This window comes from Agelaius phoeniceus (assembly GCF_051311805.1).
Source record: "Agelaius phoeniceus isolate bAgePho1 chromosome W unlocalized genomic scaffold, bAgePho1.hap1 SUPER_W_unloc_2, whole genome shotgun sequence".
NCBI lineage: Eukaryota > Metazoa > Chordata > Aves > Passeriformes > Icteridae > Agelaius > Agelaius phoeniceus.
In genome coordinates this window covers 10,656,637-10,684,224 of record NW_027509867.1, presented here as the reverse complement: position 1 = coordinate 10,684,224, position 27,588 = coordinate 10,656,637, and the positions used below count along the sequence as shown (strand labels likewise).

The window sequence follows — 27,588 nt, the reverse complement described above, 5'->3', positions numbered from 1 at the left end:
AATTACACTCTTCCCATTCATCTTTTGATGCAGACACTTCAGGTTTTCCCCCACACCCCTGCAGGGCTGGCAGTTGCTGTTTCCCATTTCCTGTTCTTCCCTAGAGATGGTGCAGTGGCTGCTTTGAAACAAAAAGCCCTGAGATCTGGACAGCTCGAAGGAGCGTGAAATGCTAATTAAGTGCTCATATTGGTAATACCCAGGTCTGTCCTTCCCAGTCCTCTGAAGCAGCAGCAGGAGGACCATGCATCATTCCTGTTGGTGGATGGTCATGTTTCTGATGTGCAAGAACAATGGCTTTGAGGAGGGACAAAAATGCCCCTATTCAAGCAGTGGGTGTGCAAGGAAATGTGAAATTTCACAGCCTTTTCTAGGATATTTCAGAAAGAACTAAGAGAATATTGTGGCATGGAGTAGGTCCCTAATTTTGTCTCCAGAGAAATCCCCAAAGGGCACATTCACTCTGCTGCTGATGGCAACCCCATAAGCTCATGGACCCGTTTTCCCTGCAATGTGCCACCCTGCCTGGGCTTTATTAGGCCAGGACTAGACCCAGAGCAAAGCAAACACATGCAGCCCGGTGACATTGTGTGACATTAGAACCTGGCAACCAAGAGTACAGTTTGCACTGGGGCCAGAAGTGTTTTTCCCTAAGACAAAGCAAATTGAAATGTGAAATTTAATACTTCAAATGATTATGAAAGGAAGCTGCAGAATAATTTCTGGAAGGGCAGCATTGTCAATGATCATGCAGCCCACCAAGAGCTGGAGCTGAATCCAGAATTGCTTCTTCCAGCTGTGCAGGAATTCATTACACGGGCAAGCACTGGTCCATGGGAACAAATGATGCCCTAGCTCTGGGCTGAATGGCACCCAGGCTGCAGTACAGATTGGAGGAACCCTTGTCACTTGTTATTGGCCTCCCAGGGCACTCATCCTTCTGCAAACAAGGTGCAAACAACACAGCTGGACTGCTGTCCCAGGTAAATATACATACAGGTGACTTTTCTAAAGCAGTGCATCATTTCCCAGTGAAATACATGACCTCTTCTTACCTATGAAATTGTGATTGAAGACACCTGTGAGCCAGATCTGTGGGAGACTGCAAAGGAGCAAAGCTTTGGGATTTGGGCACACTTCTCTTTGTTTCTTTGCTCAGGCCTTTGGTGAGCACAGAACACACCTAGGTAGAAAACCTTTGACTAGACAGGATCTTTTGGATCCATTGTCCCCAAACAGGTCAATGGTGGCCCCATTGTAATGCCAAGTAACAAAGAGCAGCACAAATGACACAAAGAAAACATGGCCAAAGAGGAAGAGGAGAGGCCCAAAGAGGAAAGGATGTGGTGAGACACTGGCACATTGAGTGAGCTGCACTCCCATAATCTCTAGGCTAGCAGGTCCTGGTATCACGTTCTCCTCTTGGTTTATTTAAGTTTTATTTGTTTATTTACTTTTTTCATCATCAAAAATATATATAGTTAAAAATATGTCAAAAATTTTAAAGATACAATCAAAACACATTAATTGAAAACTACATCTAAAGATCAGAACATATGTACAGCTGTAACTATGAAGCCTAAGGCATCAATCCTATTCTTCAAACACTCTTCATGCAGGCAGCAGCTTCTTCCTGAGCTTGGAGGAAAGAGAGCTCTTCTGGACGGGAGGCGAGGACTTTGTGGGTGAGGGAACATCGGAAGTGTCTGGAGAAAACTTCTCGGTAAGACTGTAACCAGCCAGATCTGCAAAATGGAGACACAAAGTTTAACAGCGGCCACCATGCAAACCTAAAGCATCTGAAGCTCCATATTTCATGGGACACATTTCCTGCCAACTTCTAAACAGCTGCACAGGGAAACATGCTCCTGCTGGCAGACACTTGAGGCAGGCCAGGGCAAAACCCTGAGCCACTTGCCCAGAGCTAGCACAGGCACAGCCTGGCCTCTGGGCTGCCCTGGGACAGCAGGGAGCCCAGAGCCCTGTGCTCTCCAGGAATGGCTCAGCTGCACCTGCACCCTCCTGCTCCTCTGCCTGCCCCACAGCTCAGCAGCCCTGCAGCTCCAGGGGCACTGGCAGCAGCACAGCTCATTGCAGGGCACATGCAGGGCACAGCTGTTCCCTGGCAATGTGCACAGCCTCTCTGCGCTGCCACAAGACCCTTCCTCCCAACAGAGACTGGCCCAGCTCCCCCCTCACCTCTGTGTGAGGTTGAGCCATGATTCCCTTCACCTTGTCCTCCACCTGGAGCTGCTTCAGGCCCCCCATGCCATGACTAGGAAAAGCAATGGAGAGAGCGGGGGCAGATGCAAAACCTTCCTTTGGATTTCATCTTTTTTGGCACAGCTAAAAAGGCAAATCCAGGGTGTCCAACTCAGCGCTTCCTCAGCTTTCTGGAGAACATCTCGCCCTCACCAGCCCAGCATTTTGGAGAGGTTTTCCCGCACGTGTGGAGGCTTGCTGGCAGCACATTTCTTCAGCTGGGTGCCCATCACCTTGTAGAGGGCAGAGGCGAGCTTGGTGGCCACGGTGTGGACACTGGCGCTCCGCACGGGCAGCGCCTTGTTCTCCAGGAAGGACCAGAGCACGGGCAGGGCGTCGCGCTGGACGACTGCAGGGCTCCTGGCATGGACCCACTGCACAAGCACTGCCGGGACAGAGACACAGCTCCTTAGCCACAACCTCAATGCAAACAAGGATCTACCTCTGCTTTTGCTTCTGGCAAGCTTCTCTGGCCAAGATCAGCAAAACAGCACACAGAGCCCCTTGATCCAGAAACGGGCAAAGCAGCTGATCATCCTGGAAACAGAACCACCAACCCCTCAGGACTAATTGCTCCAACCAGAGCCTTGTCCCTGTGGCAGACTTTGCACATTTATTAAATTATTTCATAATCTCTTTCTGCATAAACAATGAATGAAACGTCCAACTGCCTTTTATTTCCATTAAGAACTTGTCTAAATCCACACTGAAGATTTGGAAATGCACCATAGAGAGGAAATGGAGAGATTTCTAATAAAGGGATGATTCCATTTTTGTAACTTTGATGTCAAGTTCCAAATGTCTAATCTGGCTCTTCCCTGTGCTCAGTGGCACACAGCAAAGGGCAGGATTAGAACACACCTCAAAACTCCAGCCCACCAGAGATGGCTGCTGCCTGACAGCTGGATGAGAAACATCAGTGACCAGCTGGTGTCTTTGGCTGAATGCTTTTGGGGCTTCCAAGAAACAGCTGTTTCAAACCTCAGGGTGTCTTAGAGAATTACCCAGATCCCATTGCTGTGGCATTTGAGCATCTCCACATTTTATTGCCACTTCCCCTCCCAATGTTAATGGCATTTTTTCTTTTAATGTCCACTGAAATAGGGGCATAGAGAAAGAAAAATGCTACACAGGGGACTGAAATGCAACCAAAACACGAGTGTTTTCTCATATTGTCTCTGAAATGTGCTCTCTGCCCATTTTTTGAACTGAACTATATCAAACACAGACAAAATTTTACTACCAACAGGCTTCTTGCATGGCAGATTTGGCTGAGAGACCAAAACCTGAATGGCTCTGGAGACCATTCTTATTTTCTGATCAGACAAAATGTTATCTAGCAGCCATTTAATATTCTGTGGTGGAAGAGACTTCATTTTCTCGATGCTGTTAATCCACCACCAGTCATCAACATTGAAAGAGTTCCTGCAAGTACCCAAAACCAATTTTGCTAAGCAGGAAAAGGTTATGGTACCCATTTTAAAATGGGAATTAATTTGAGTTTAAATGCAGTTAAAGACATCGGTGACTACTGAACGTGAGGAACAGCTGTCTGTTTCTACTAAATCTCAGAGACAACATCTGCTCTTTCTAAAGTAATCCTAATTTATGGTTAATTCCTTTATTTGAAAAAGAGATCAAAAGAACTGCTAAACTAAATTCCCTATTGCTGGAGATCTACTTTATTCAAATGCTCTTTAAAGGGCCTTTGACATTCCCAGTCACTGAACATGCCCTTTTGAGATTCCTAATGGAGACACAAAGTGTATTAAACCTTGCATTCAAAGATGTTGGCATAATTAGCAGTGGATTTAGCCCCAGGTAAAGCAAGGTGATCAATTCTCCTCTCTACTATATATTGAGATTATCCTTTTTCCATTCCTTGTCTCTTGCTGACATAGCAAGCTCCTCTGAGGAATCAATTATCAGCTGCATTTGTAGCATTTTGGACAGTGCTGGCACAGGCAGACACTGTTTGCACACCCTGAAAGGCTCAGTCCAAGCCACTTTGACAGCACAGGCAGGGAGCCTCAGCACTCTGCTTCTGTCCCTGTGCCCCAGAGGCTGCCTTGCACTAAACCCCTGCCTCTGATGCCTCTGTTGAGTTTTGACCTGAGCTGTGACCCCCAGGCTCTGCATGGTTCAGCCTCAAAACTTTCCAACAGAAAAACAAGAATTTTGTGAGGACAGAACAAACTGATGCCCTGAAACAGCATCTGCCACCATTTCCCCTCAAAGATCACAGATGTCCCTGAGCTTCCCAGAGAGGAACCAGCTGGGGTATTTTCAGCCCCTCCCTTTGCTGGAGGTGGTTCTGAGATGCCCCAGTGAGAGCTCAGCCCCGAGGCCGAGCGCTGCCCCCATCTCAGATCTGCCCAGCTCTGCAGCAGCCAGGGCAAACCTGCCAAATCCACCTGCCTGGGCTATTGGGCAGCAGGGACAAGCTCAGCACCTCCTGATGTGGAGGAGCTGCTCTGCTGTCTGTTCACAGGCATTCCCTGTCAATACTCCCTGGGCAGAGCTCTTGGCTTAGAAGGGGAGGCCATACCTGTGATACACTCAGTGACATCCAGCAGAGCTTGGCCACTCAGGTGATTCCATTGGTAGCTGAACTCTTTCAGCAGTGACACTTGATCTACAAGGGAAACACATGTTTCTGCTCACTTTTCTCAGGTCATAGGAGAAAGGACAGTGAGGAGGGAAAGGGCAGGGCCAACCCCATTTTATAAAATAAAGTACATTTCTGTGGATTTTTGAATCCTTTTCTTCTTTCCTTCCAGCCTGCTTGGCAGGGTTTAAAATTCCAAAAGAAAAGCTCTCCTTTCACATTTGTAAATCCAAACTTGTCTGCTATAGCAGGAGCTATGTTAAAACATTTCACATCAGGGACCTCAAGAGTTCAGTCACATGGAAGCAGTGAAAAGGTTTTGCATCCCAGAGCAAAAAGGAAGAAGCCCATACTTGGGTCACAGAAAGGCACTGAGTCAGGCAGTTCCTGAGTTTACAGAGCAGCTGGGGAGGAGAAAGTGGAAACTCCTCTTGAAGACCTGCCTCTTCAACACTCCTTTTTCCAGGCATATTCCCCCAGTGAGCATTCTCAGAGCTGACATAAATCTGTGTGGCAGAGGAATTTAGAGCAGCCCTTGCCTATGTAGTTAATTGCTGTGGCCATCTTGCCCCATGCAAAACAACATGTGGAACAAGGCATCATTGACAGCTGGGTTTATACCTGTTTGTTCTAAAGAAATGAACTTGGTGAATCATAAGTTCCCCTTTGAACATGGAAGACAAAGAAGAAAAGTGGAAGATAGGCAGCTGATGCCTCTAATGTAGAGCCTCCCAGGTGGCTGCTCTGCAGAAGCTCTGATGGGCCAGTGTCCCTTCATGCCAACAGCAAAGCTGTTCATTTGGGAAGTCAGACAGGGCCCAAGCACACTCCAAAACCCCCTTTTCCTCTGAACTGTAGCAAAGCTGTAGCCCAGGACTTGCTCTTCAGACAAGCGGCACAGAGCCAAGGGAGCCTGGGACTGTTGGGAAATGCTGCTGCACATTCCAGCCTGTTGGGGATGGTGCATAAGGACTGCAGCTGCACAGCTTCTGGTGGGTGTCAGCTGGAGTGTTCCACAGACAAGAGCAGCTGTCAAGGCACTCAGCGCTCTCTTGTGCAGGAGAGACAGAGACGAAGTTGAGGAGAGTCCCTGCCAGGGCTCAGCCTTACCCAAATGAGCAATGGATTCTTCCAGTGCTTTCACAGCTGCCCCACGAACCCTGGGATCCTTTGAGTTCAGGTTCTTTGTTATTCCTTCCACCAAACCAATGATCACTGGGTTCAAGGCATCTTTCAGGACTCCTGTGATTTCAGCCAGCACATCCAGTGCCCTCTGCTTCACTTTCTTGTGGCTGTCAGATATCCTCAGGAAAAAATAATCAAAAATCTGTGAAGAGAACAAGCAACGTGAAAGCTGGATTCAAATGTCCTTGTTTGAAGAGTGGCTGTCACAGTCAGCAATGTCAAAGATGAAAGTGATCCTTTCTGTCAGGTCAGCACTCGCTTGCACAATTTCACTGTTTTCCTGTGGGCCACTCACTGGAATGGTGGCGCAACCTCATGCTGGTTGAAAGATTTTCTTCTGTTTTTAAGAGATTGGGCTGGGGACAGAGTAGCCCCTATGGTATTTCTCTCCATCTCTAAATCATTAAATCAATTCCATTTATTAATGCTAAAGAGTACCTTTGCTTTGAATGGAAGCAGATGTTTACAATGCCTGGTTTTCTATACAGTTGCCTCAAGTACTGAGGGCAGTTATGATTTTGCCAAAACTATGGCTGGAGGAGATCTAAGTTTTATTTTGTTTGTCTCAGAGCCAGTGTCTGGAGAAGTGCAGGGCTCTGGTCAACTCTTCCAGGATCCAGACTATTTCTCTAAGTAACATGTGGACTTCTGAAATGGAATGTGCTGTACAGCTCTCATTAGAGCACGTTCAGTCCCTTGACAGCCACATTGTCAGGCACCTTTTCCTGGAAAAAGGGAAAAAGCAGCTACTGGGAGGAGAAGGCAGAGATGAGTCCTTAGCTGTTTCCATCCTTTTCCAAAGAGAAAAAAAGACCCCCCCAAGAAGGGTGAGCACTGTCTTTACCAAGAGGAATAGGAACAAGGATGGAAATGAGTAGCCAGAGTTGTGCCTGTGCAAGACAAGATGGAGTATATAGAAGTGTTGTTTTTTGAAAAACCAACTGGGTTTAAACCAACCCAGCCTGATACTTCTCTTCCCTATGCAAACCCATTTTTGGTCTAGAGAACAATTGCCATGCTTTCAGGGGCTGGATTCCCTTCACTTAACCCAACTGGGAGTAGGAGACAGCAGCAGTTACACCAGCAGAAAATTCTGCCATCATCTGATAAACAGCATCAATAGGCACCTGCCGGACAAATACAGCTGGACTGAAATAACTTGTCCTGAAGCCTGGACCTGAATTACATTTGTCTGGGTAAGAGGGACCAGCATGTCCCAAACAGCCAGGACAGAGTGCCAAGACACACTGAATTAACTTTGCTGCTACAGGCTTAGGAAAGGAGCTAAAGGAAAGGAGCAGTGAAGATACCCTACGTACTTGGACAATGTTGGTGGAGATGAGCTGGGGGCTGGTTTTGCACAGGTCTTGGAGGAGCTCCACTCCTTCCATCCTTGTCTGAAACCCCTTGGCTTCCAGGAGATGGTAAAGCTTCTGCAGCAGCTCTGTTTCTTCCACAGCTGGAGGTGACGTGACCTGGGCTTTTGCACAGTGTAGGAGGTGGCCATCAGAGAGAGATTTCACCCTGGAAAATAAAACCAAATGAGGACCTGTTGGTGATAATTATTGTAGCATGGCATCCCTGTCAAGGAAATAATTAGCATTGACTCCATGATTCCAGAAAGCTGAGGCTGATCAATCACTTTATTACACTATACTATACTATACTATACTATACTATACTATACTATACTATACTATACTATACTATACTATACTATACAGAAACTCATCGCCCTTACAGACAGTCTGATACAGACAGACCAGATTGGTCAATTGAATCCGAAACACCATCACCAGTAGCCAATTAAGAAATTACCCTTTAGTAAACAAATCTCTATAACACATTCCACATGTTCACAACAACAGGTGCAGCAAGGGCAGATAAGAATTGTTTCTGATTCTTTTCTCTGATCTTCTCACAGCCTTCCCCAGGACAATGCCTGGGAAAGTTGTGCCTTCTGCTCTCTATGGAGAGAGCTGCAGCCACAGACAATACCTTCAGTTAATTGTGAGCAAAACATCTTGAGCAGCTTTCCTATTATGTGATTTCAAGCTGGAAAGTCATGAGGGTCTGAAGAACAATGTGGACCTCATGACAATGATTACCGGAGACAATCTGCAGGTAACATTCTTGCTGGAGCTCACTGAGGAAAACCAAGGATGAGATGCATCTGATCTATCTTCAGATGGCTGCCAGGGCACACAGGTCACATTGCTTTGTGGAGAAAGAGAGACACTGCTTCCAAGTCTAAATGCTTCCTCATAAGGGACATGTGTGTCTTAGAATAAGGAAACTCATGACTCTGGAGAAGTGTCTCTACACCAGGCATGACAATCTGGAAAAGTAGCTCAGATGCATCTGAACAGATCAACAGGGGTATATTTGAAGGATTCAGAAAATCAGTAAGAGAGATAAAAATGGAAGCCAGACATCCCAGAACTACACTCCACTCACATTTCATTTGCTTCCCTAGAGCCTAGATGCACAGGTTAACAAACCCCCTGGGAACAATTCTCCTGGATCAACCTGTCTCTTCCATGAGCACAGGAAGATGCTAGCTGTGCTATTGAGGCATGTGGTCACTTTCCTGCCACTGCTGAGCAGGACAGAGCTAAATTCTGTTATCAGAGGAGAAGAGGTACAAGCAGCTCTGCAACTGCCATGAAAGAGACAGCAAGGAGCAATTCCTGTCTTAAATGCTGATTGCAGCACAGGGGGAAATAAACCAAACATGCTGTCCATCAAGCAAATTACATGAAGGACAGGAATATCAAGACAAAAAGTCCACATTGAGACACCTGTTGACTGAAGTTGTTCAGGAATTGCCTTGCTCCTTACTACTCAAACTTGATACTGTTTGAGTGTAAGAAAACCATGATTCAGCCAGACCAAACCACATGGATGAGAACTGCATCTTTGTGGAATGGCATCTTGCTTCCAGACTGAGATTTCTCATCAAAACACCCATCTGAAAAAGACTCCACTCAGATGAAAAAAAAGCCCTGGTTGAATTTACTTGTCCCAAGTCAGGCAGCAGAAACTTGGCCCTTTCCCAGCCTCCACAACACTGCCCTTGCCACTGCACTGCATTGTCTGAGCTGCAACCAATGGGTGTCTTTTTGTCTCTCCATTTTTGTGGAAACCCCTCCAGAGAAGTTGTGTTCAGCACAATGCAGAAGTAGATATTTTTTATCCTAGAGCATTTGTAGGGAAAGGAAACAATCTGTGGCACTGGTCATCTCTGCCAGAAAGTTTTTCCTGAGGAAGAGACATGTAAAGCTTGTCATGTGCTTTGTCTCATCTAAAAAAAGTGCTCAGTACCATTTGCTAGAAGACAATGTGGCCTGGGGCTTCTTTGGGCCACCGTTCCTCTCCTTCACCGGCTCCTTGACAGATGGGCCTTCAGCCTTCTGGTTTGCCATCCCCTACAAAGACATAGAGAAACCCCATCAATCTTTGGAGTATAAAATTGGAAATTCCCTGTTGAAAACACAAATTAGAACCAGGATCACTGCTACCAAGGCTTAGGGAAACATTTCCTAACTTACAGATGGAAACAGACCAGAGATTCAGTGATGCCAACTCTTTGTTTTCAGTAGGTAGCCCAAGGCAGGTTATGGGTGCTACCAGACTGAGCAGCAATATAAAATCCCAAATTCCTTAGTCTTGAGCATAAATGGGAATAATGCAAACTGGCAGGCAATGAGTGTTTGTGAAGGAAGCAGCAGAACAAACTGGACTCTTTGGGGGTTGGCCCATTGTGTTGGAAGTTGATTTGGTTCAACACTCATTCTCCCTGTGCCTGCACAAAGGCAGGCTCCCTTCTATAATGTCGATAGAAAAATAAAATCCTCCCCCCCCCAAGCAAACAAAGGATTTTCCACTGGATGCTGCTGAATTCACCAAGCTTCTTCCAGCTCCACAGGGCTTGACAGCAGGGCAGCATTCCCAAAAGACAGACAGTAATTGAAGTAACTAGGATTGACTTGGACATCTTTTGTGTATTTGCAAATTTTCTTGGTACTACTATTTCCAGTGTCCTTTGCAAAGACTCTGTTATGTTCAGAAGCACAATTCTCACTTAATTCCTTTACAGGGGCAGAGTAGGGAGAGCATGGTGGAGGCTTACGCTTAAATGTAAACCCATTTTCTCCTCTTTCCCTTTCCTCTTTGTGACCGATATTGAAAATATTCAAACCCCACTTTTTCCCTAATAATATCAATTCCTTTGTGATCTGCAGATGAACAGGCTGAGGATTAACAGCTCATTCCCAGGAGCAAAATGATTCAGCAGAAGAGGAATGAGCTAAAGACAGATTGGGTATGTTTGATCTCATATTAGCAGCGGCAATACTTGCACAAAGGAGACATTTCTCCTGCCAAGCACTTACTTTCTTCTTGATTCTTGTCAGAATATCTTCCAGGTCACGGGTGGAAAGAGATTGTTCCAAAAGCTTTTTAAATTGTTGATGATTGAGCAACATCTTCACCATCTCCTGTCCATAATGCCTAAGGAAGGAAGGAAGGGAGGACAGAAGAAAGGAAGGAAGGAGGCAAAAAGGAAGGCAGGAAGGCATGAAGGAAGAAAGGAAACAAAAGAAAAGTGAACAAACACAGGAAGAGTGTTAACAGAAAAGGCTGATACCTTAAACTCATCAGGTGCAATCCTTGCACAAGAAGGCATTACCTGCTCAGCAAAGAGGGAGATTTACCTCACTTGACACTGCACAGTGCTGTCAGCTGAACACAAGAGGCAAGAGGAGAATGTGGGGCAACAGAAAAATACCATTTCACTCTGAAACTGTGGGTGTGCTTCTGTGGCATCAAAGGATCTCAGGGAACAAGCAAAACACATCTGCTTTGTTGTCAGAGCCTATTAGCAGTGTCTTGCTGCCATTGCACAATAATTTGCCTTTCTTTAACTGGCAGGGAAGCCAGAACAAAACACCTCATGCATCCTATTGATTATTCTATACTATGTGTTTGCAGAGGGGCAGCTAGTTGCTCTGGTGTTCTTGGCAGCTATTCATGGGAATTTCATCATCAAAGGAAGGGGATTTTGGTGGTTTGGGTTGATTTTGCCACAGTTTTCTTCAAGAAGAAATGTGGAGTTCACTGAGCCACAGATAACAGCATTCTAGAAATCTGCAGAACAGGTTTAGAAAGACTGAATATGTTGGCTGAAGACCTCTGAAATATTTCTAGGAAAGTCTGAAGTTAATGAGAAATGGATGTTTGGGATCCTTCAGTGATGAACATTAGCCAACACTTTGGCTTTGTGTTGTGCACCTAAGGCCAAACAAAACTGTTGGACTGGCTGACCTGAGCTCTTTTCATCTCACTAAAGAATCCTTCAAGCCACAGGAAAAAGTTGGCAATGCTCCTTTTTGCTGGTCAACCTCAGGTTCCCCAGTACAGCCATTTGCCCAGGCAACACAGAGCAGTGGTCACAGTGCCAAGGCTGACAGAGCTCAAGAAGTGTTTGGACAATGCTCTCAAGCACATGGAGTGACTCTTGGGGTCATTGCACATGGCCAGGAGCTGGACTTGACCCCATCAGGGTCCCTTCCAACTCAGCATATTCCATTATTTACACCATGAGGAAACTTCATATTCCCTTTAGTTTCCACTCTTGTGTGGTTTCACCTTTATAGCCAGACACAAAATGGTTTTGCTGTTTTAGGAGGTGAAATGAAGATCATTACCTTGTGTCCTTGTGACAGTCCTGAGCAAGCTTCCCTGCCACGTGTGCCAGCCTCTCAGCCCTGGCTGTGCCTGCGAGCTTGGTGGCTCCAATTCTCTGCATCAGGGACAGGAGGAGTTCGGCCGCACGCTTCCGCACCGGGGCGTGGCGGCTGCTGGGGAGGAGAGAGCAAACCCTGGGCCACAGGGACCAGGAGCAGCAGCAGCAAAGGCCTTGGCCAGAGCCTGCTCCCTGCCCTTGCTGGGGGAAGGAGCCTGGGCTCTCCCTGCACCTTCAGACACCTGCAGAAGGTTCTGTCCTCAGGTAAACACAAAGTTAGCATGGTACACAAGGCCTGCCTGCACGGAAGAGGGAGGAATTCAGTCTCCCTGCACTGTCTGATACTCAATTCTTTCTCAGTTTTTATTCTGAGAAAGATTAAAGAAATAGATGACATATGAATAATTTAGAAATTAAGGGCAATTGATGCTGACCCATCAGAGGGCACCCAGTACACAGAGCTGCAGCAGGATTGAGGCTCTTTCCACCCATTTATCCCCAAATCTGCAGACCTTTGGAAAACAACAAATGCAGGGAAAACACATTGTGGGCCATGAAGTTGCAGAATATCCAGCAATGCAGCCTGTTTCTTCTGTGAGGCTTGGCAATGGATCCGTCTGAATGTTTTTCCCTATTCCAAAGCTGGGGAAAGGGTGGCAGGCAGTTTAGCCAGGTTGTCCTGTTCTAGAGAGTGTCTCTTGGGAACTATCACCAACATTTAAGGCAGCATTTGCTTCAACTGTCCCATGGCACTCGGCCTGTGAAGGTGCCTTTAGAGTGATTCATCATCTCAAGGCTAACACGAAACATCAGTTTGAATGGAAAGTAGAGCTCTAAGGCCAGGACAGTCATACAAGACTCCTTTGGCAGGAGCTGCCCCTGCTGTGCAGGCTGTGCCACACCCAGCAGATTGTCCCCCATGTGCTCCATGCCCCAGCAAGGACCCTCCTCATTTCTCAAGTTAATGGCATCATGAGGATAGGTGGTTTTCCCCAGGGCCTCTGTGGTTAGTGCTGTGAAATACCAAACACTGCTCACAGCTGCAATTGCAATTGTCCCTCTTCCCACAAAAGCACAAGGCTCTATCCTTGGCCCTTGCAGGCACTTTCCCTTCCCCACCAGTCACCATATCTAGGAAAATCTGACGGACTGGGAGAACTCCAGGAAGCAGCAGGAAGCTGAGTCAGAGGAGCTTTAGTTTGGATATCAGGAAAAAGGGTTTTTCACCCAGAGGGTGGCTGGGCACTGGAACAGGCTCCCTAGGGCAGTGGTCACAGTGGTGACAGGGTTGAAGAAGCATTTGGACAACAATCTCAGGCACTTGGTGTGACCCTTGGGCTGTTCTGTGCAAGGCCAGGAGCTGGACTTGATGGTCCTGATGGGCCCCTTCCGACTCCCCATATTCTACAGTTCTGTGATTCTGAGAACTAATAATAGGCTGCAGGAGGGCAGAAATAGGTGACAAGAGGAAAGAAGTGAGGGTGGTCGGAGAATCAAGTCACTGAGTCCACAGAAGATGCAGGATACAGGACCCTTCCCTCCCACCATTCCCATTCTCTGTCTCATCCCTTCTCCCTCCCACACACACAAAGGTGAAGAACATCACTAAAAGAAGAAGAACCTACTTGACTCCCATGTCCATGAGAGCAGCCATTGCTCGTGCAGGAGTCACATTCTCCACCATGATCCCCAGGGTCTCACTGGCTGCTTTCTGAACAAATTCTGGCGAGTTGGACACCATCTGGAGAAGGACCCGAGCAACCTCATCCACCTCAGAGTCCATGTCCTTCTTCAAGGTCACAAAGAGCTCTCCCAGAGTGACAATGGCAGAGTAGGACACCTTGGAACGGAGGTTGGTCACCTGGGGAAGTCATGAGGGGAAGTATAAGAATCACCTTGAAAAGAAAACCAGTTACCTTCAACAGAAGTCCCAGGAAATGACAACACATCCCACTGTGTCCAGAGGAACATACAAATACAAGAAGAGCAGGAGAGCACAAGCACAGAAAGGCACTTACTCTGGCACCAATTTCTGGCCTCAGACCTGCTTACTGCAGGCCTAAAAAAAATTTGACCAAAGTGTTCTACTTAACCCTTCTAAAATGTCCACAGCTTTGATTTTAGGCCCTTTTACTAGAAAATAAAAGCAAGAGCTGCTTTCAGATCATAAAGGCACAAGTCATAAAGATTAAAGAGTCAGGTGCTCCTGTTCAAAAAAGCAACACCAGCAGCTGAAGCACTCAGCCAGGAAACAGAAAACACAGGCTCTGGTCTACAGAATAATTTGCAGTGTTGAATTACAGTTTGGGCAGAGATTGGGACTCTGGAAAATAATGTCATTAGTGTCTCAGTTTCTGCCTTTGCACATTGCATTATAAAGGCACCACAATCAAAGATGAGTGTCAGATACCTGACCTGCCAGTAGATACAGCTGCATGTACCCACGGATCCTACAGATAGCTGACAGACATTAGAAATATCAGGTCTAAAACCAGAAATGAAGGCAGACCTTGAGCACACATGGAGATGAGCAAGCACATACCTACTCTACACACCGTGTATGAAGTATGGAGGACAATTCAGAACAATGTTCTCACCTCGCTGGTAACTGCCAAGCAAATGTCACGAAGTCTACAAAGCAGGACCTCTGAATGGGACCCAGCCAGGTGTTTGATGGTGAAGAGTCCCTTCTCCTTCAGCTCCCTGAAAGGCAGAAGATTGATTTTTCTCTCCACCAAGGCAGCACCCTCTGAAATGACCAGGCTGGCAGCTCAGTTGAACAATGGGAGGTGCTTTTCAAGGAGTGCTTATTGAAATCCTGGAACGCGTTGCCCCAGGATGCTGTGGCTGTCAAAAGCATTCACAAACCCAAGAGGCAAAGAGAGGGGTTTCAGAGTGGCCATTTAAGAAGACAGCCTTTCTGAAATCTCTGGCACATGAGGCCCCTCTGTCACTGCTTCCTAGAAGCTGTGAGACCGGGCCATGCTGCTGTTTCTTGTCACCTCTCTGTACCTGTCCCTGAGGCACAGTGCCACCGGGCTGTTATTGGGGCATTTTCCTTCTTTGTCAGCCCCAGCAGGCATTCAGCAGGGAGAGTCTGCACTGCCACTCTGGAGCTGAGTTTCCACTCTACAATCTCAGCCTCTCTGTCACCCCCTCCACTCCACCTCACACATTCCCCAAAAAAGCAGCAGGATGACCCAGGAGATTCCACCCCTGGGCAAACTCTGGGCAAACTCTGGCTTTTCCCAAAACCCCCTACCTAAAACAACCCCCCACAACAGCAACAAGTTATTTAAAAGGTGCAAACAACTCTGTCTCTGAGCACTTGCTTTGTGCAAGCCCTCAGCTACAGGAAGGTCTGTGAGGCATCAGGGCTGCAGCCCAGGGCTGGTGACCGATCCCACGGGCACCCCTGAGTGCCATCCAGACCCCCCACACCTGCAGAAGCTCTCTGCACCTCACAGGGCACCAAAGAGAAATGGGGAAGAGAAAGCAGAAGTGAAAGGGCAAAACAAAGGTGATTCCACAAGGAGATGCATCATGGCAGATTTTTCATGCTTATCCTGGTGTGAATGGAGTCCTTACCCCTGTGTGAATGAAGCATCCACCAGGGAGTGATAAAAAAAGACATCAAAAAGAAAACCAGTATCAGCTAAAATTTGTAGGGTTATCACCTCTGGACCTCCTTCTGCCTGTGTATAATTTTGGGACACATTGGGAGTATTGGCAAAACATCTCAGGTCCATATGAAGCAGTGAGAGGTAAAAAGTTGAATTCCAAAAGTTCAAGATTCCTAGAGGGTTTTCTTTCTTTTTCCTTCTCTTCTGCCATGAGCCCTTCAGGAGTAATGGCAGGCTGAGGGACTTGAAAGCACAACTCAGTCCATTTCTCAGAAAAAGGAACTCCCTGGAGCTGCTTCTGGGACTCCCATGCAGGAGGTCACAGGGAGACCCTGTCACCTGCCATTGCTGTCAGCAGTGGGAGCAGAGAGGAATCTTACTCAGTCCCACTGGGCCAGTGGCCCAAGGCACCCAAATCTCTACACTCAAAACTGCTGCCATCCTGCTTCTGCCTTCAGCCAGCAAATCATCTCCTTCCAGAGCTTTCTCTCTTCCCTCAAGGTTTCCTTTGCAGCTCCATGGAGCAGAAGGCAAAGCGAGGAAACAGCACGGACCTGCTGCAGCTGCAGCACTGCTGCAGAGCAAGGCCAAGAAAAGGCTGCTCCCCAGTCTTCATCCTCTCCCTGCTCTGCAGGGGTTTCACCAGTGCCCTTTGGCCCTCTGGGCTCTCGGGGCTCCGAGGCACGAGCAAGACACGCTTCTGACTGACCTTAACGCCGAGAGGGACACAGAGGGAACAGGGCCTTTCTTACCAGTCATCGCTGCCCAGCAAGGAGAGCGCCTCCTGCAAGGACTGCTGTGGGTCTGAAGAGGCTCTGTCCTTCCGCCCACGCCCACGGAGCGGCTCCTCTCGGCGCCTGGCACCAGGGGCCGTCTGCGAGGTCACTGTGAGGAGAGGGTCGGCCATGGGCGCTGCAGCCCCGGGCAAGGCCCCGCCATGGAGCGGCCTCAGCCCCATCTCCCAGCCAGGGCTCCGTGTGCTACAAACTGGCACTGGCTCAGAGGCCTCCCTGCTGTCTGGCTTCTGGGGCTCCTTGCTTGCTCCCAGCCTCTCCCAGCTGGGCCCAGTTCCAGGCTGAAGCTGACAATTGCCTCGCAGCGCCAGCTCCCAAGTGCCATAGGTGCCCAGATGGTGAGTGAACAACTGATCCTGGTGGTTCTCATACGAGCACAGTGAGCACAGCCTGGCAGACTGCCCTGCAGCTCATCCCTGCAGTCCCAGCTGCCTCCTGGCACCAGTGCTGTAGTTTGGACGATCAGGATGGGCAAAAGCCAGAGATTAGGCCTTTACCACTACTTTATTCAGCTCAACTTTCCAATGGATCTCTAAGAACCAACTGCTCCAGTACTTCCAAGCTGGAGTCACTCAAAAGTAGATTTGCTGTTCACTCTCAGGACAGACTATGGAGCCAAGATCCCAGCAGTGCTGGCTGAGGCAGGAGGCAGTTTGTGCTCCTTGTGCAAGGACAAACCCGTGTGGAAAAAGCTGCCACGGAGCAGGCTTACCTGAGGAGCTGTGCGGGAAGCTGCCATCCCCATGGATGATGGGTGTATTGGGCAGTAAGGGAACATTGTCCTGCTTCCTCACGACCTCCTTCTTCAAGGCACCACCAGGGTGTGTTCTCTGCACTCTAGAAGCTGTGCCATCAACAGGTGGTAGGCTAAAGGCTGCAGGGACCAAAGAGGAGCTTGTAAGGGGAGAATGCTGGACAGGGCGATGATGGAAAGGGCCAGAAAACTTGCTGGAGCTGCGTAACATCTCTTTGTTATCCCAAAGAACTTCAAGTATAACAATGAAATACCACTTTATACCAAGTATAACACTAACATGGGACAATGAGCACAGAGTCCTAGAAGATTTTGGGTTGGAAGGCACCTTTAAGCACTATCTAGTCCAACTCCTGTGAGCAGGGACATCTTCATCCTGATCAGGTTCCTCAGAGCCCCATGTAAGATGGCCTTGAACACCTTCAAGGATGGACCAACAACAGCTTCTCTGGGAAAACCCTTCCAGCTTTTCATTCCCTTCATTATAAAAAAAATTCTCCCTTATGTCTAATCTAAATCTACCCTATTCTAGCTTAAAGCCAAACTGCAGTGATGCTTTCCCTAAGAAACAAGGAAACCCAGCATTGCTTTGCCTTTGTTCTCCTGTTGCAGAGGCTGGCAGGGGCAGTTGCCAAAGGAAAGTGCAGATAACCTTGCGTGCTGGCCTCGGGCTGAGTGCTGCCTCCTCAGGGCCCCGCTGCCGCCCTCGGGCAGCGCTCACAGCCCTGCAGGCAGAGCCCCTCAGCCGGGATTCAGTCGGGAACGCTGCTGCCTCCTGGGGCTACAGCAGAAGCCCTGGCTGGGGCTTCAGCACAGCTCTACAGCACCAGCTCCTCAGCAGGGAGTGGCAGGAGAAGGATCTCTGGTGCCTTCATTACAAGGAGCTGAATTTTGTTTCTTCCAGGCTGCACCCCGGTTGAAAAGCATTCTTTTGGACTCCCCTTCCCTGGAGGCTGCTCTCCAGGAGAGAGTCTGAAGCCCCAGTGTACTTTGCAAGACAGAGTTTTCTACTCTAAAAGACTTTAGAGGTCAAGGGAGGAAGCTGATATTCTGTTACTGACTCAGTGAGGTCATGGGCAAGACACTTCATGCCTCTGTATTTTCCTTTGAGAAACAGAATTAAATCCCAAGCAAGCTTCCACTCAGATGCAAGCAGAACAACTCCCCAGTCTGATTGCAACGCTGTGCAAAGGGCAAGCAAGTGGTCAAAAAGGACCACCACAAGTGTAGCCACCACTTACTTGCTTCAGCTGCATCCCCAGGCTCGACTGTCTCAGGAATAGGCTGCAAGGATGTTTTCCTTTGTCTCCTATTCTTCATCTCTCTCTTGAAAAGCTCTGCGTCCTTCTGCTCCAAGTTCTTTTGAGCCAACATACACAAAGCAGCACGGATCTGGGTGCAATGGAAATACATCATAGACTGCAAGCAGAGACACACAAACCACACACAACATCTCATCAGGAGCACAGAGTCCACAGAGTGCCATAGGCTTCAATGCAGCTCCAGCCACATTCCAATAGTTTCAGAGGAATGCCTCCAGTCCTCACCTTGGCCATTACACACAGTGAGGGGGAACACTTCAGTGCCACAACCTTCCACTGCTGCAACTGCAACCTATGTCAGGAAGCCCTGCTTGAAGCATCAAAGTCATAGGAGTGCTCCAAGACACAGGAAGAGCTGACATGGCCAGTGAGCAGGCAGTTCAGTTCCTACAGGCCATGGCAGGAGAATAAAAACCATGTGCAATACCCAGCAAGGAGGGCTAATGAGCTGTTGCTTAACACTCATGGCCAGGAATTGCAGCTGTTTCTCACTTCCTGGCTTCTGAACAACTCAGCTCTGAAGGGCTCTGAAGGACTTGGTCTCTCAGACCAGGAGACCAAAAGGAGAATTCATGTGAAAACAAGTTGCAGAAACACTGATGATAATGAGCAGAAAACTTGAGAATGAGAGGGCTGTGAGATACAGCCACAAAGGTAACCAGGAAAAATCAACCTCTCCCATTTTCTTTTGCAGCCTTGCTTACACCCAACATTAGAATCTTTGCTTCTCTGCTTTCGAGGGTGCACTTTGCCCACGTGCACTGATGTGTAGCTTGCTCTGCCATTCAGAACTTCTCTAAAACAGCCTTTGCACATAAAGAATGCTTCTGGCATGACCTTAGCACCATCTCCAAACCAGGGACCTTGGCACCACTGGAAATAGCCAAGCAATGGTTCTGTAGCTGTCCAATATATTCCCAAGGGAATCCCCATCCCCCAAGAGTGGCAGATGATGATTTTCAGTGACATTTTGGGCCAAGCACTAAACAGCCACTGGAAAGGAAGTCTGCTCACCCCTGTCCTTATCCCTTACCTTTCCAAAGCCGTCCCTCAGCTCTCTGTCCCTCGTTAGACCAGGACTGGTGGGATGATCTGTCTCCTTGGCCTGGCTCAGTGGGCGGCCTGGGAATGGAAGCAAAGCTTTGTGTCAATCTCTGGCAGACTTCAAGCCCCCAAAAATGCAATGCTGGGCAACAGGCAAGACAGGTTCCAGAGTGCAGAGCTCTCAAGACACAGAGATTGTGACTGAGAGCAGCAAGGTACAATGCCTGGACCCTCTCCCAAGGGAAGGGCTACTGGCAGCAGACACGACATGGCTCTGTTGGCCAGCAGACTGAAACCTGCTGCATGGTGAAGGCCTCAGCCCCTGCAGGCTGGAGAGCCTCTGTGTCTGATAGAGAAGGGCAGAGACAGAGATTGCTCTTGACAGAGATTCTTTTCTGCCCTTTTTCACACTGATTTTAGTAAACATCATCTTTCTGGTTCCTGAAAGAAGCCCCAGGTTCTAATACCTGGATGCATTTAGATCAACATTGTCTTCTTTTTGTTGGAATATTTTAGAGGACATTCAAAGAAAATCTGAGCATTGCAGGAGTGTTACCCAAATGTGAACTGTGTTCTTGACACTAGATATTTCATTTTCCCCAAGGATTTTCATTCTAAACTGTATGAGCTTGGGCCACTTTTGGGCCAGCCTGACTAAAGGCTGATTTTCTGTCACAGACATCTTTTATGAAAAAGCCTTTCCTTAGGATTTTTCCTCCTGAGAAGCTGAGAGGCCTCAGGAACAAAATGTAAACAATGGTTATCTGCTGCTGTGGAATGCAACAGGTGGATCTGTGATTGGCCCATGTTGGTTGTTTCTAATTAATGGCCAATCACAGTCAGCTGGCTCGGACACAGAGGAAATCCTTCTGAGGAAATCCTTTCTTCTATTCTTTTAGTATAGTTTTTCTTCTATTCTTTTAGTATAGTTTTAATGTAATATATATAATAAAATAATAAATCAAGCCTTCTGAACAATGGAGTCAAATCCTCATCTCTTCCCTCAACCTGAGACCCCTGTGAACACCGTCATAATTTTCTAGTTGCAATTCTATACAACAGCTTCACAGAGGATAAATTAAGTGGCAACGCAGTAGAAAAAAAGCAATGTCTTAAATCAGGACTTTTTGCCCCTGCAGAATGGTCAGCATAATAAAAAAAGGAGACTTAACTAGTGGCTCTTTCAAAGGAGGGCCTTGGAAGGTAAAAGCCTTTGGGATATTGGCAGGGAAACTACAGATCCCAAGGTAACCTCCTTGGGACCACTGCTGTCAGTCAGGCCAGCAAAATGGACACACAAAATATAACAGAGGTGACGACACAATCTAAAGCATCTGAAGCTCCATATTTCATGGGACACATTTCCTGCCAACTTCTAAACAGCTGCACAGGGAAACATGCTCCTGCTGGCAGACACTTGAGGCAGGCCAGGGCAAAACCCTGAGCCACTTGCCCAGAGCTAGCACAGGCACAGCCTGGCCTCTGGGCTGCCCTGGGACAGCAGGGAGCCCAGAGCCCTGTGCTCTCCAGGAATGGCTCAGCTGCACATGCACCCTCCTGCTCCTCTGCCTGCCCCACAGCTCAGCAGCCCTGCAGCTCCAGGGGCACTGGCAGCAGCACAGCTCCTTGCAGGGGCACATGCAGGGCACAGCTGTTCCCTGCCAATGTGCACAGCCTCTCTGGGCTGACACAAGACCCTTCCTCCCAACAGAGACTGGCCCAGCTCCCCCCTCACCTCGGTGTGAGGCTCAGCCGTGCTCACAAGGGAAGAAGTGAGTTAGGTGAACTCCCACCCTTACAATCAATCCATCCAAAGATTGATGAGGCGTCCAAGGTGTTTTTACTATTCAGAAGATCACTCTGTTTTTTTATTTCATGAAACTAGCATCACTAGAATTCCTCTACTGTATGGAGCAGGGAAGCCAAGAGACAAAGCTTCTACTGCTTTGCTTAGGTGTTACTCATTGCCCATCCACTACTTTGAAATCCCTTTCCTTCCAAACAGTTGGCAACCCACAGTGGTCTCCAGAATTTGACAATTACACCTAGGAAATAATTGGTTTCCAAAGCTAGTTTTCATGGCCTTTGTTTCTGTAACTCCCACTCAGTTCTGGGTTGGGTTTGGTTGGTTCCAAAACTCATTCCATTTCTCTTCACAAGGAAGGAAGTGCTGGTACGTGAACAATGGCACCCCATGTCAGAAGTAAAAGAAGCTTTGCATACCCATTTCAAGTCCCCAGTATTCAAGGACCCAAATCTGCAGGGAACAAATTAGCTTTCAAATATTTTGGTTTTGCTCAGCTTCATTGCTCCATGGCTGTATTTCCTGCTTTCTTTGCTGCACAGACCCAAACCCCACATAATCATGACCTGGTTGAAAACATTTCTGATCATGGCAGTTCATAACAATTAAAAAAATTTTAGTGGAGATTACAAAGGGCAGATCATTAAAAAAAGACCATTCTCCAATCTGTATTTTTTTATCCCTGTAGAATGGCCTGATCATTTTTAAAACCACAACAGGTAAGGTTTAATGAAATAGATAATTTCTAGTACAGAATTAATCCAGAAAAATTGTCACCTTACTTAGTGAGCAATACTATTCCCTAGCTGCATTAAGCATTCCAGCTGCATATGAGCGAGTAAAGAGTCATTCCAAAGGGGCCACAGCCAGGATTTGGCAGAACTAACCCTGATCCCCAAAGGAACCAGGGGATCTGATCCCTTTTTCTGCATCAGCAGAATTATTTCTCCAAGTCTCATCTCTCCTATCATTACACACCCAGAGATGACACAGGAACAACAACAGTGTCATTGGGGCTTTCAACTTGAAAGCATTGCCTGACCCAGATGCACCGGGGACTGCATTTTGTCTGGCACAATTCCACTTGTCAGGGATCAGGCAAGGCAGGGACAGGGACAAGGCAGAAGGCATCTCCTGCCCCAGCCTCAGCCTGCAACACTGACACAGGCAGAGAGAGCCAGGGAAGAGATTTGTCACTGTGAACCTGCCATGGGTGGCTGTGGGCTTGTGCTGTCACAGCATGACAAACTCACACCCTGCATAGGCTGCATCCATTTGGAAGCCACCTTCTCCTTCATTGGAAAATTCAACAGGACTTTCTATCATAGGAAATTTCCAGATTTCTGCCAGTGCAAAACCAGGCAATGTCCATGAATCCTCTTCAGATCTCAAAGGGTTCGGCTCAGAAACTGCCCCAAGGAAAGGTTTTCTTCTTCAAAAGCAGGAGGAAGGAGTGGGAACATCTCTCATTTCATGATAAATGCTTTCTTTACCCTAATTGTGACACTAGAAAGGCTGCAGGAGATAAAAGGCATGTGCAGGATGGAAAGGAATGTTTCCTTGCCCTGCACTGCATCTCCAGGGCCCCAAGGCACGACTCCAGCTCCTGCCACTCAACACTTCAAACTGGAGGAATTTTCACTGCACCACTGGAGCACAGTCCCAGGGACCGGGCTCTGGAAGAGTCCAGTGAGCCCACAAAAGAATTGAAATGAATTTAAAGAAATTTTTAAAACAATGGGTTTTAACCAGGCTTTCCAAATATCACCTCTGAGTCAAGACTACAATGGTCATTTTAGGACAGACATGCCCTGTACCCACCTGCATGTTCAAAGTTCTTCTCTTTGTTTATGCTGCTGGGTCTTGGCCTGGAGAAAATGGAGGACAAAAGAACATGTGAGGAGGTAGAAAGAGAAGGGAGGGAATGGGTGTACCATGAAAGGAGGCAAAACTTCTTAGCATGGTCACTCTGATGAAGGAGGAAATGCAACTCATAAACCAACAGGATGCAAAGCTGATTCATTGTCCTTAAGCTTTCAGATGCTGGAGTCACACAGAGTTGACCAAGTTCTGTGTGAAACAATAGCCAAGTCCAGCAGAGGAACCATCAGGAGGTGCTTTGAAGCCCTGCCTCCTCTTCCCCACCACCACCTCCTCTGCTCTTGGGACATTGCTGTTGCCTTTGACATTGTGCTGGATCATCATAGATGGGCAAAATAGTGAATACACAGAGGCTTGCCTAAGTACATGGGACACCTGACTGGGCAAAATAACCACACGAGATGGGAAGAGAGAGCTGAACAGCACACTGCAGCAGCAGACACCTTGGCTCACCTCATCTCCTGGGACTCCTGGAATTCCAGCTGGGGAGAGCTTTCCAGAGACCCTGCAGCACTGCCCACAGGGGGACTGCCTGCCCTGCGTATGGGGGGGATCAAAGGTGGTGCCAGTGACCCCTTCTTCATATCCCCACCACTGGAATAGAGCAAGGAAGTCTGGAAAGAGGAGAATACAGTGCTCAGGTCAAGCATCCAGCCTTGCCCCCATTCATGCTTCAAGACATTTAGCCATGCATTTAACTGGGACCTGGCAGGAAAAGCCAAACTGATGAAGCAGCTTGGCCCAGGATGAGGAAGGGTGACCTAGTAAAGGGAGGAGGTGAGGGTCAGCCCATGTCACACATTTGCCACCTCTCCCCTTCTGCTCAGGTTTCTCCAAGTGTGGCTGCATTCCCAGCTGGCATTCACATGTTTGACATCAAGATGTTCTGAGGTGCCCCTGCCTCCACTGCCCTTTTGGATGGCATGGCAGTGGCTTTAGATCACTGTTCTCTCCCTGCCCCTGAGGTGTCTCACAGCCACTGCTGATCTCCAGCCACGTCCCCACAAACCATTCTGCAGGATGTCCAAACCTGCTTTTCTCAAGCCCCTCATTTCTCCTGCTGCTGCCCTTCCCTCCTACACTTCCCCAGCAGCCTTGGAGCCCAGATGCTGCTGAGCTCTCGGGATGCTGGCTGCTCTCCAGCTCCCACACATCCATCATCTCAGGCTCCCTGGCACTGAGGAAGTTCAGCAGAGCTCCCTGCCCTGCTGCTCTCTGCAAGCTCTCTGCCTGCCCACATTGCTCCAGGGCCCCCATGCCATGGCCAGGAATGGGGCTGGGGGCAGCAGGGGCAGGTGCACACCCTTCCTTCATATCCCATCATTTCTGGCCCAGCTAAAGAGCCAAACCAGGACCTGTTCACCTTCAGTGAGAGGGTCAGTTCCTGTCAGGGAAAAGGTCTCAGAGCTCTGCCCACAGCACATCACCTGAACATTTACCACACTGCACTTGGTTTGGTCTCCTTACCTTACATCCTTTTCCCTCTGAAATCAGCTCCTGTTTTTTTACCCTGGACCCATCCCAGCCGGTGCCATTTTCCCCATTCTCCTGCTCTCCGCTGCATGTTGGGCCTGGCTCGGTAGAAGGAGAGCTCTTCTGGATGGGAGGCAATGGCTTGGAGGGAAGGAGCATGGAGGGACTTGCCAGGGAAAACCTCTTGGCAAGAGGGTAGCCAGTCAGGCCTGCAAAGTGGAGACACAAAATAGAACAGAGGCCACCATGCAAACCTAAAGCATCTGAAGCTCCATATTTCATGGGACACATTTCCTGCAAACTTCTAAACAGCTGCACAGGGAAACATGCTCCTGCTGGCAGACACTTGAGCAGGCAGGGCAAAACCCTGAGCCACTTGCCCAGAGCTAGCACAGGCACAGCCTGGCCTCTGGGCTGCCCTGGGACAGCAGGGAGCCCAGAGCCCTGTGCTCTCCAGGAATGGCTCAGCTGCACCTGCACCCTCCTGCTCCTCTGCCTGCCCCACAGCTCAGCAGCCCTGCAGCTCCAGGGGCACTGGCAGCAGCACAGCTCCTTGCAGGGGCACATGCAGGGCACAGCTGTTCCCTGGCAATGTGCACAGCCTCTCTGGGCTGCCACAAGACCCTTCCTCCCAACAGAGACTGGCCCAGCTCCCCCCTCACCTCTGTGTGAGGCTCAGCCGTGCTCACAAGGGAAGAAGTGAGTTAGGTGAACTCCCACCTTTATCATCAAGAAATCTAATGGGTGTGGCACTCAAGGGGAATAATTTCTAATTATTGAAAAAATTTATTTGGTTTTATTTCTCATGGAACTGGCCTGCATTTAATTTTTCTGAAGTGTATTGAGTTAGCAAGTCTGAAGGTAATGGTGGAAGGCTCCAATGATAAGAGGGGAAAAAAGATTCTTTCTTAAGGCTGGCCTGTGAATCCACTGGAAAAACCCACACTAGCTGTGACTGCTAGTTCTGCAAACCACAAAAACCTTCCCACAACAGGCAGGCATTATTGGTGTTTCTAGTGCACCGTAATACCATCCTGAGGGTTGGACCCAACCAGCAAGCAGAGGAAGAACAGGAAATTTATCTGTAGTGAGACCTAACGTTGATGGCAAAGAAAGCAACAGGACTTGCATCTCATGACCATGTCCAATCTGTGGTCAGCTGTGGCCACAGTCCCTGTCCTGGCTGACAGTATGAGTGATTTGGCCACTGTCAAAAAGGAGAAAGAAGAGTAAACTAATGATAGAATGTTGTGATGCCTCAGGGCATCCTTTCAGGATCATCTGTAGCTGTCAGCCACCTACTCTGACACAGAGACAGCACTGACCACCACAGACCAGTTTTCTCTGAAATCTGGTGGGATTTGTTTTCCATTTGGCTTCAGCCTTTCAGCTCCTTTCTATCCTCACCTTTTCCTTCAGGGGTCTTTCCTTTTCCAGTGAAATCCATGTTTGAACCCGTGTTTCTGCCTGGCAGAAGTGCCTGAGTTGGAATTTGGGAACGCTCTCAGAGCAGTCAGCACCGGGAGCTTGGTGCCAGCCTTTGAACAAGGCCGGGTGACTCCAATCGCCAGCGCTCGGCACAGAGAGGCAGAGCCGGACGCGTCTGCTGCCACTGGGGCCGTGCCAAGCACAACCTGCACCAGCCCAGCCTGGGGCTGCCCCTTTGTGACACGCTCACCATGGTTCTCTCGTTTCCATGGCTGCAAAACCCCACCCCGACTCCATCCCCTTCCATTCCCTTGCCAAGTGCAGCCAGCCCTAAGCCCAGCCTGGCCAGGCCTGAGGCTTTCACACTGTCTAGGATATAGACCCTTTCCAAAGCTACTTTTCAAGGCCTTTATTTCTGTAATTCCCACTCAGTTCTGGGTTGCAGCTTGTTGGTGTGGGATTTTGTTTATTTGTCTTCACATCAAACCAAGTGCTGGGACACAAACAATGGCACCAGGAGGTGGAAGTTAAAGAAGCTTTGCACTTCCCAGTAGATGACCCCGTAATTCAGATGGCCAATAGCTGTAGGGAACAAATTGACCATCCAAACGTTCCACTTTTGCTCTGCTTCATTTTTCCATGGCTTTATTCCCTGCTTTCTTTATTGCAGAGAAACCCAAGCCCAACATAGACATGATCTGCTTCAAAATATTTCTGATCTTGGCGGTTCCTGACAATTCCAAATTTCTTAGCAGTAATATCACAATAGGCAGGTCATTCTGAAATACACTCCAACAGAAAAGATAAAACTAATCTAAAATAGATTAAAATAAAACTAAGATAATGCTTGATTTGGCAGAACTAAGCCTGAGCCATGGGACCCGTGGGTCTGATCCCCTTTTCTGCATCTGCAAAATCATTTCTTCAAGTCTTATCTCTCCTATCTATTCAAAGAAGCTTTGCTCTCTGCATTAGATGCCCCCAGTATTCAGTGGGCTGATATGATCAGTGTATCTGTAGGATGTAAATTTGCCATGAAAAGTTCTCCTTTGTTGCTCAAGGGTTTTTTTCCTGCTTTCTTTCCTGCAGACAGACCCAAAACCAACATTACAACACCTGCCTCAAAGCAATTCTCATTTGGACTGTCCCTGAAAATTCAAACCTACCCTCAGAGCGTTTCCCTGTCCCCAGGGACAGGCTCCAAGGCTGGGCTCTCACCTGCACGGAATGAAGAAGAGCTGCTGCCCTTGCCAGCGGCTCCGGGCTCTCGCCATCAGCGCTTTGAATGCAGCTTTTGCACACACTCTGCCTCTCTGAGCCCAGCAGCATTCCCGGGCATCAGCAGAGCTGCTGCAGGCCAACATCCTCCAGGTACAGCTGCAGCAAGGAGATTGCAACAAGGCCTGGCTGCAGGAGTCTCCAGCCTGCAGCAGCCCTTCCCCTGTGGGGAATCATCTTGCGCTGCCATGGGGGAGCAAAGGGGGTGAGGGGCTCTTTGCAGATGAGGGTCCCCTCCATGTGCTGCTGCTCGCTGGGCTGATACAGCTGCTGCTGCCCTCCCCCACAGCTGTACCAGGAGCCTGCCTGGGAAAATAACTGGGCACTGCCAGTGCCAGTGCCAGCCACCCATCCCTGCCATGGCCCTGCCCACAGGGCGTCCTGCC

The 27,588-nt window shown here is 48.4% G+C and overlaps 1 protein-coding gene and 1 pseudogene across 1 annotated transcript; one reads left to right on the top strand and one right to left on the bottom strand.

The window, feature by feature from the left end:
- The window catches only part of LOC143692753 (uncharacterized), a 100,189-nt pseudogene that overhangs the window by 26,581 nt on the left and 46,020 nt on the right, over positions 1–27,588 (top strand).
- LOC143692613 (TOG array regulator of axonemal microtubules protein 2-like) lies at positions 1,601–16,331 on the bottom strand. Its single transcript, XM_077172863.1, has 12 exons — positions 16,177–16,331; positions 14,399–14,504; positions 13,427–13,662; positions 11,764–11,916; positions 10,450–10,567; positions 9,380–9,483; positions 7,375–7,579; positions 5,981–6,197; positions 4,811–4,897; positions 2,416–2,611; positions 2,200–2,275; positions 1,601–1,729 (listed from the first exon to the last, which is right to left on the bottom strand). The coding sequence occupies exons 1-12, from the start codon at positions 16,329–16,331 to the stop codon at positions 1,601–1,603; spliced, it is 1,782 nt and encodes a 593-aa protein (XP_077028978.1).

Excerpts from the sequence above, each read along its gene's own strand:
- LOC143692613 (XM_077172863.1), bottom strand. The coding sequence starts at position 16,331 with ATGGCCGACCCTCTCCTCACAGTGACCTCGCAGACGGCCCCTGGTGCC. Across the intron at positions 9,484-10,449 it reads TGACAAGAATCAAGAAGAAA|GGGATGGCAAACCAGAAGGC; the intron begins GTAAGTGCTTGG and ends ATGTCTTTGTAG. Across the intron at positions 2,276-2,415 it reads CTCTCCAAAATGCTGGGCTG|TCATGGCATGGGGGGCCTGA; the intron begins GTGAGGGCGAGA and ends TGCTTTTCCTAG.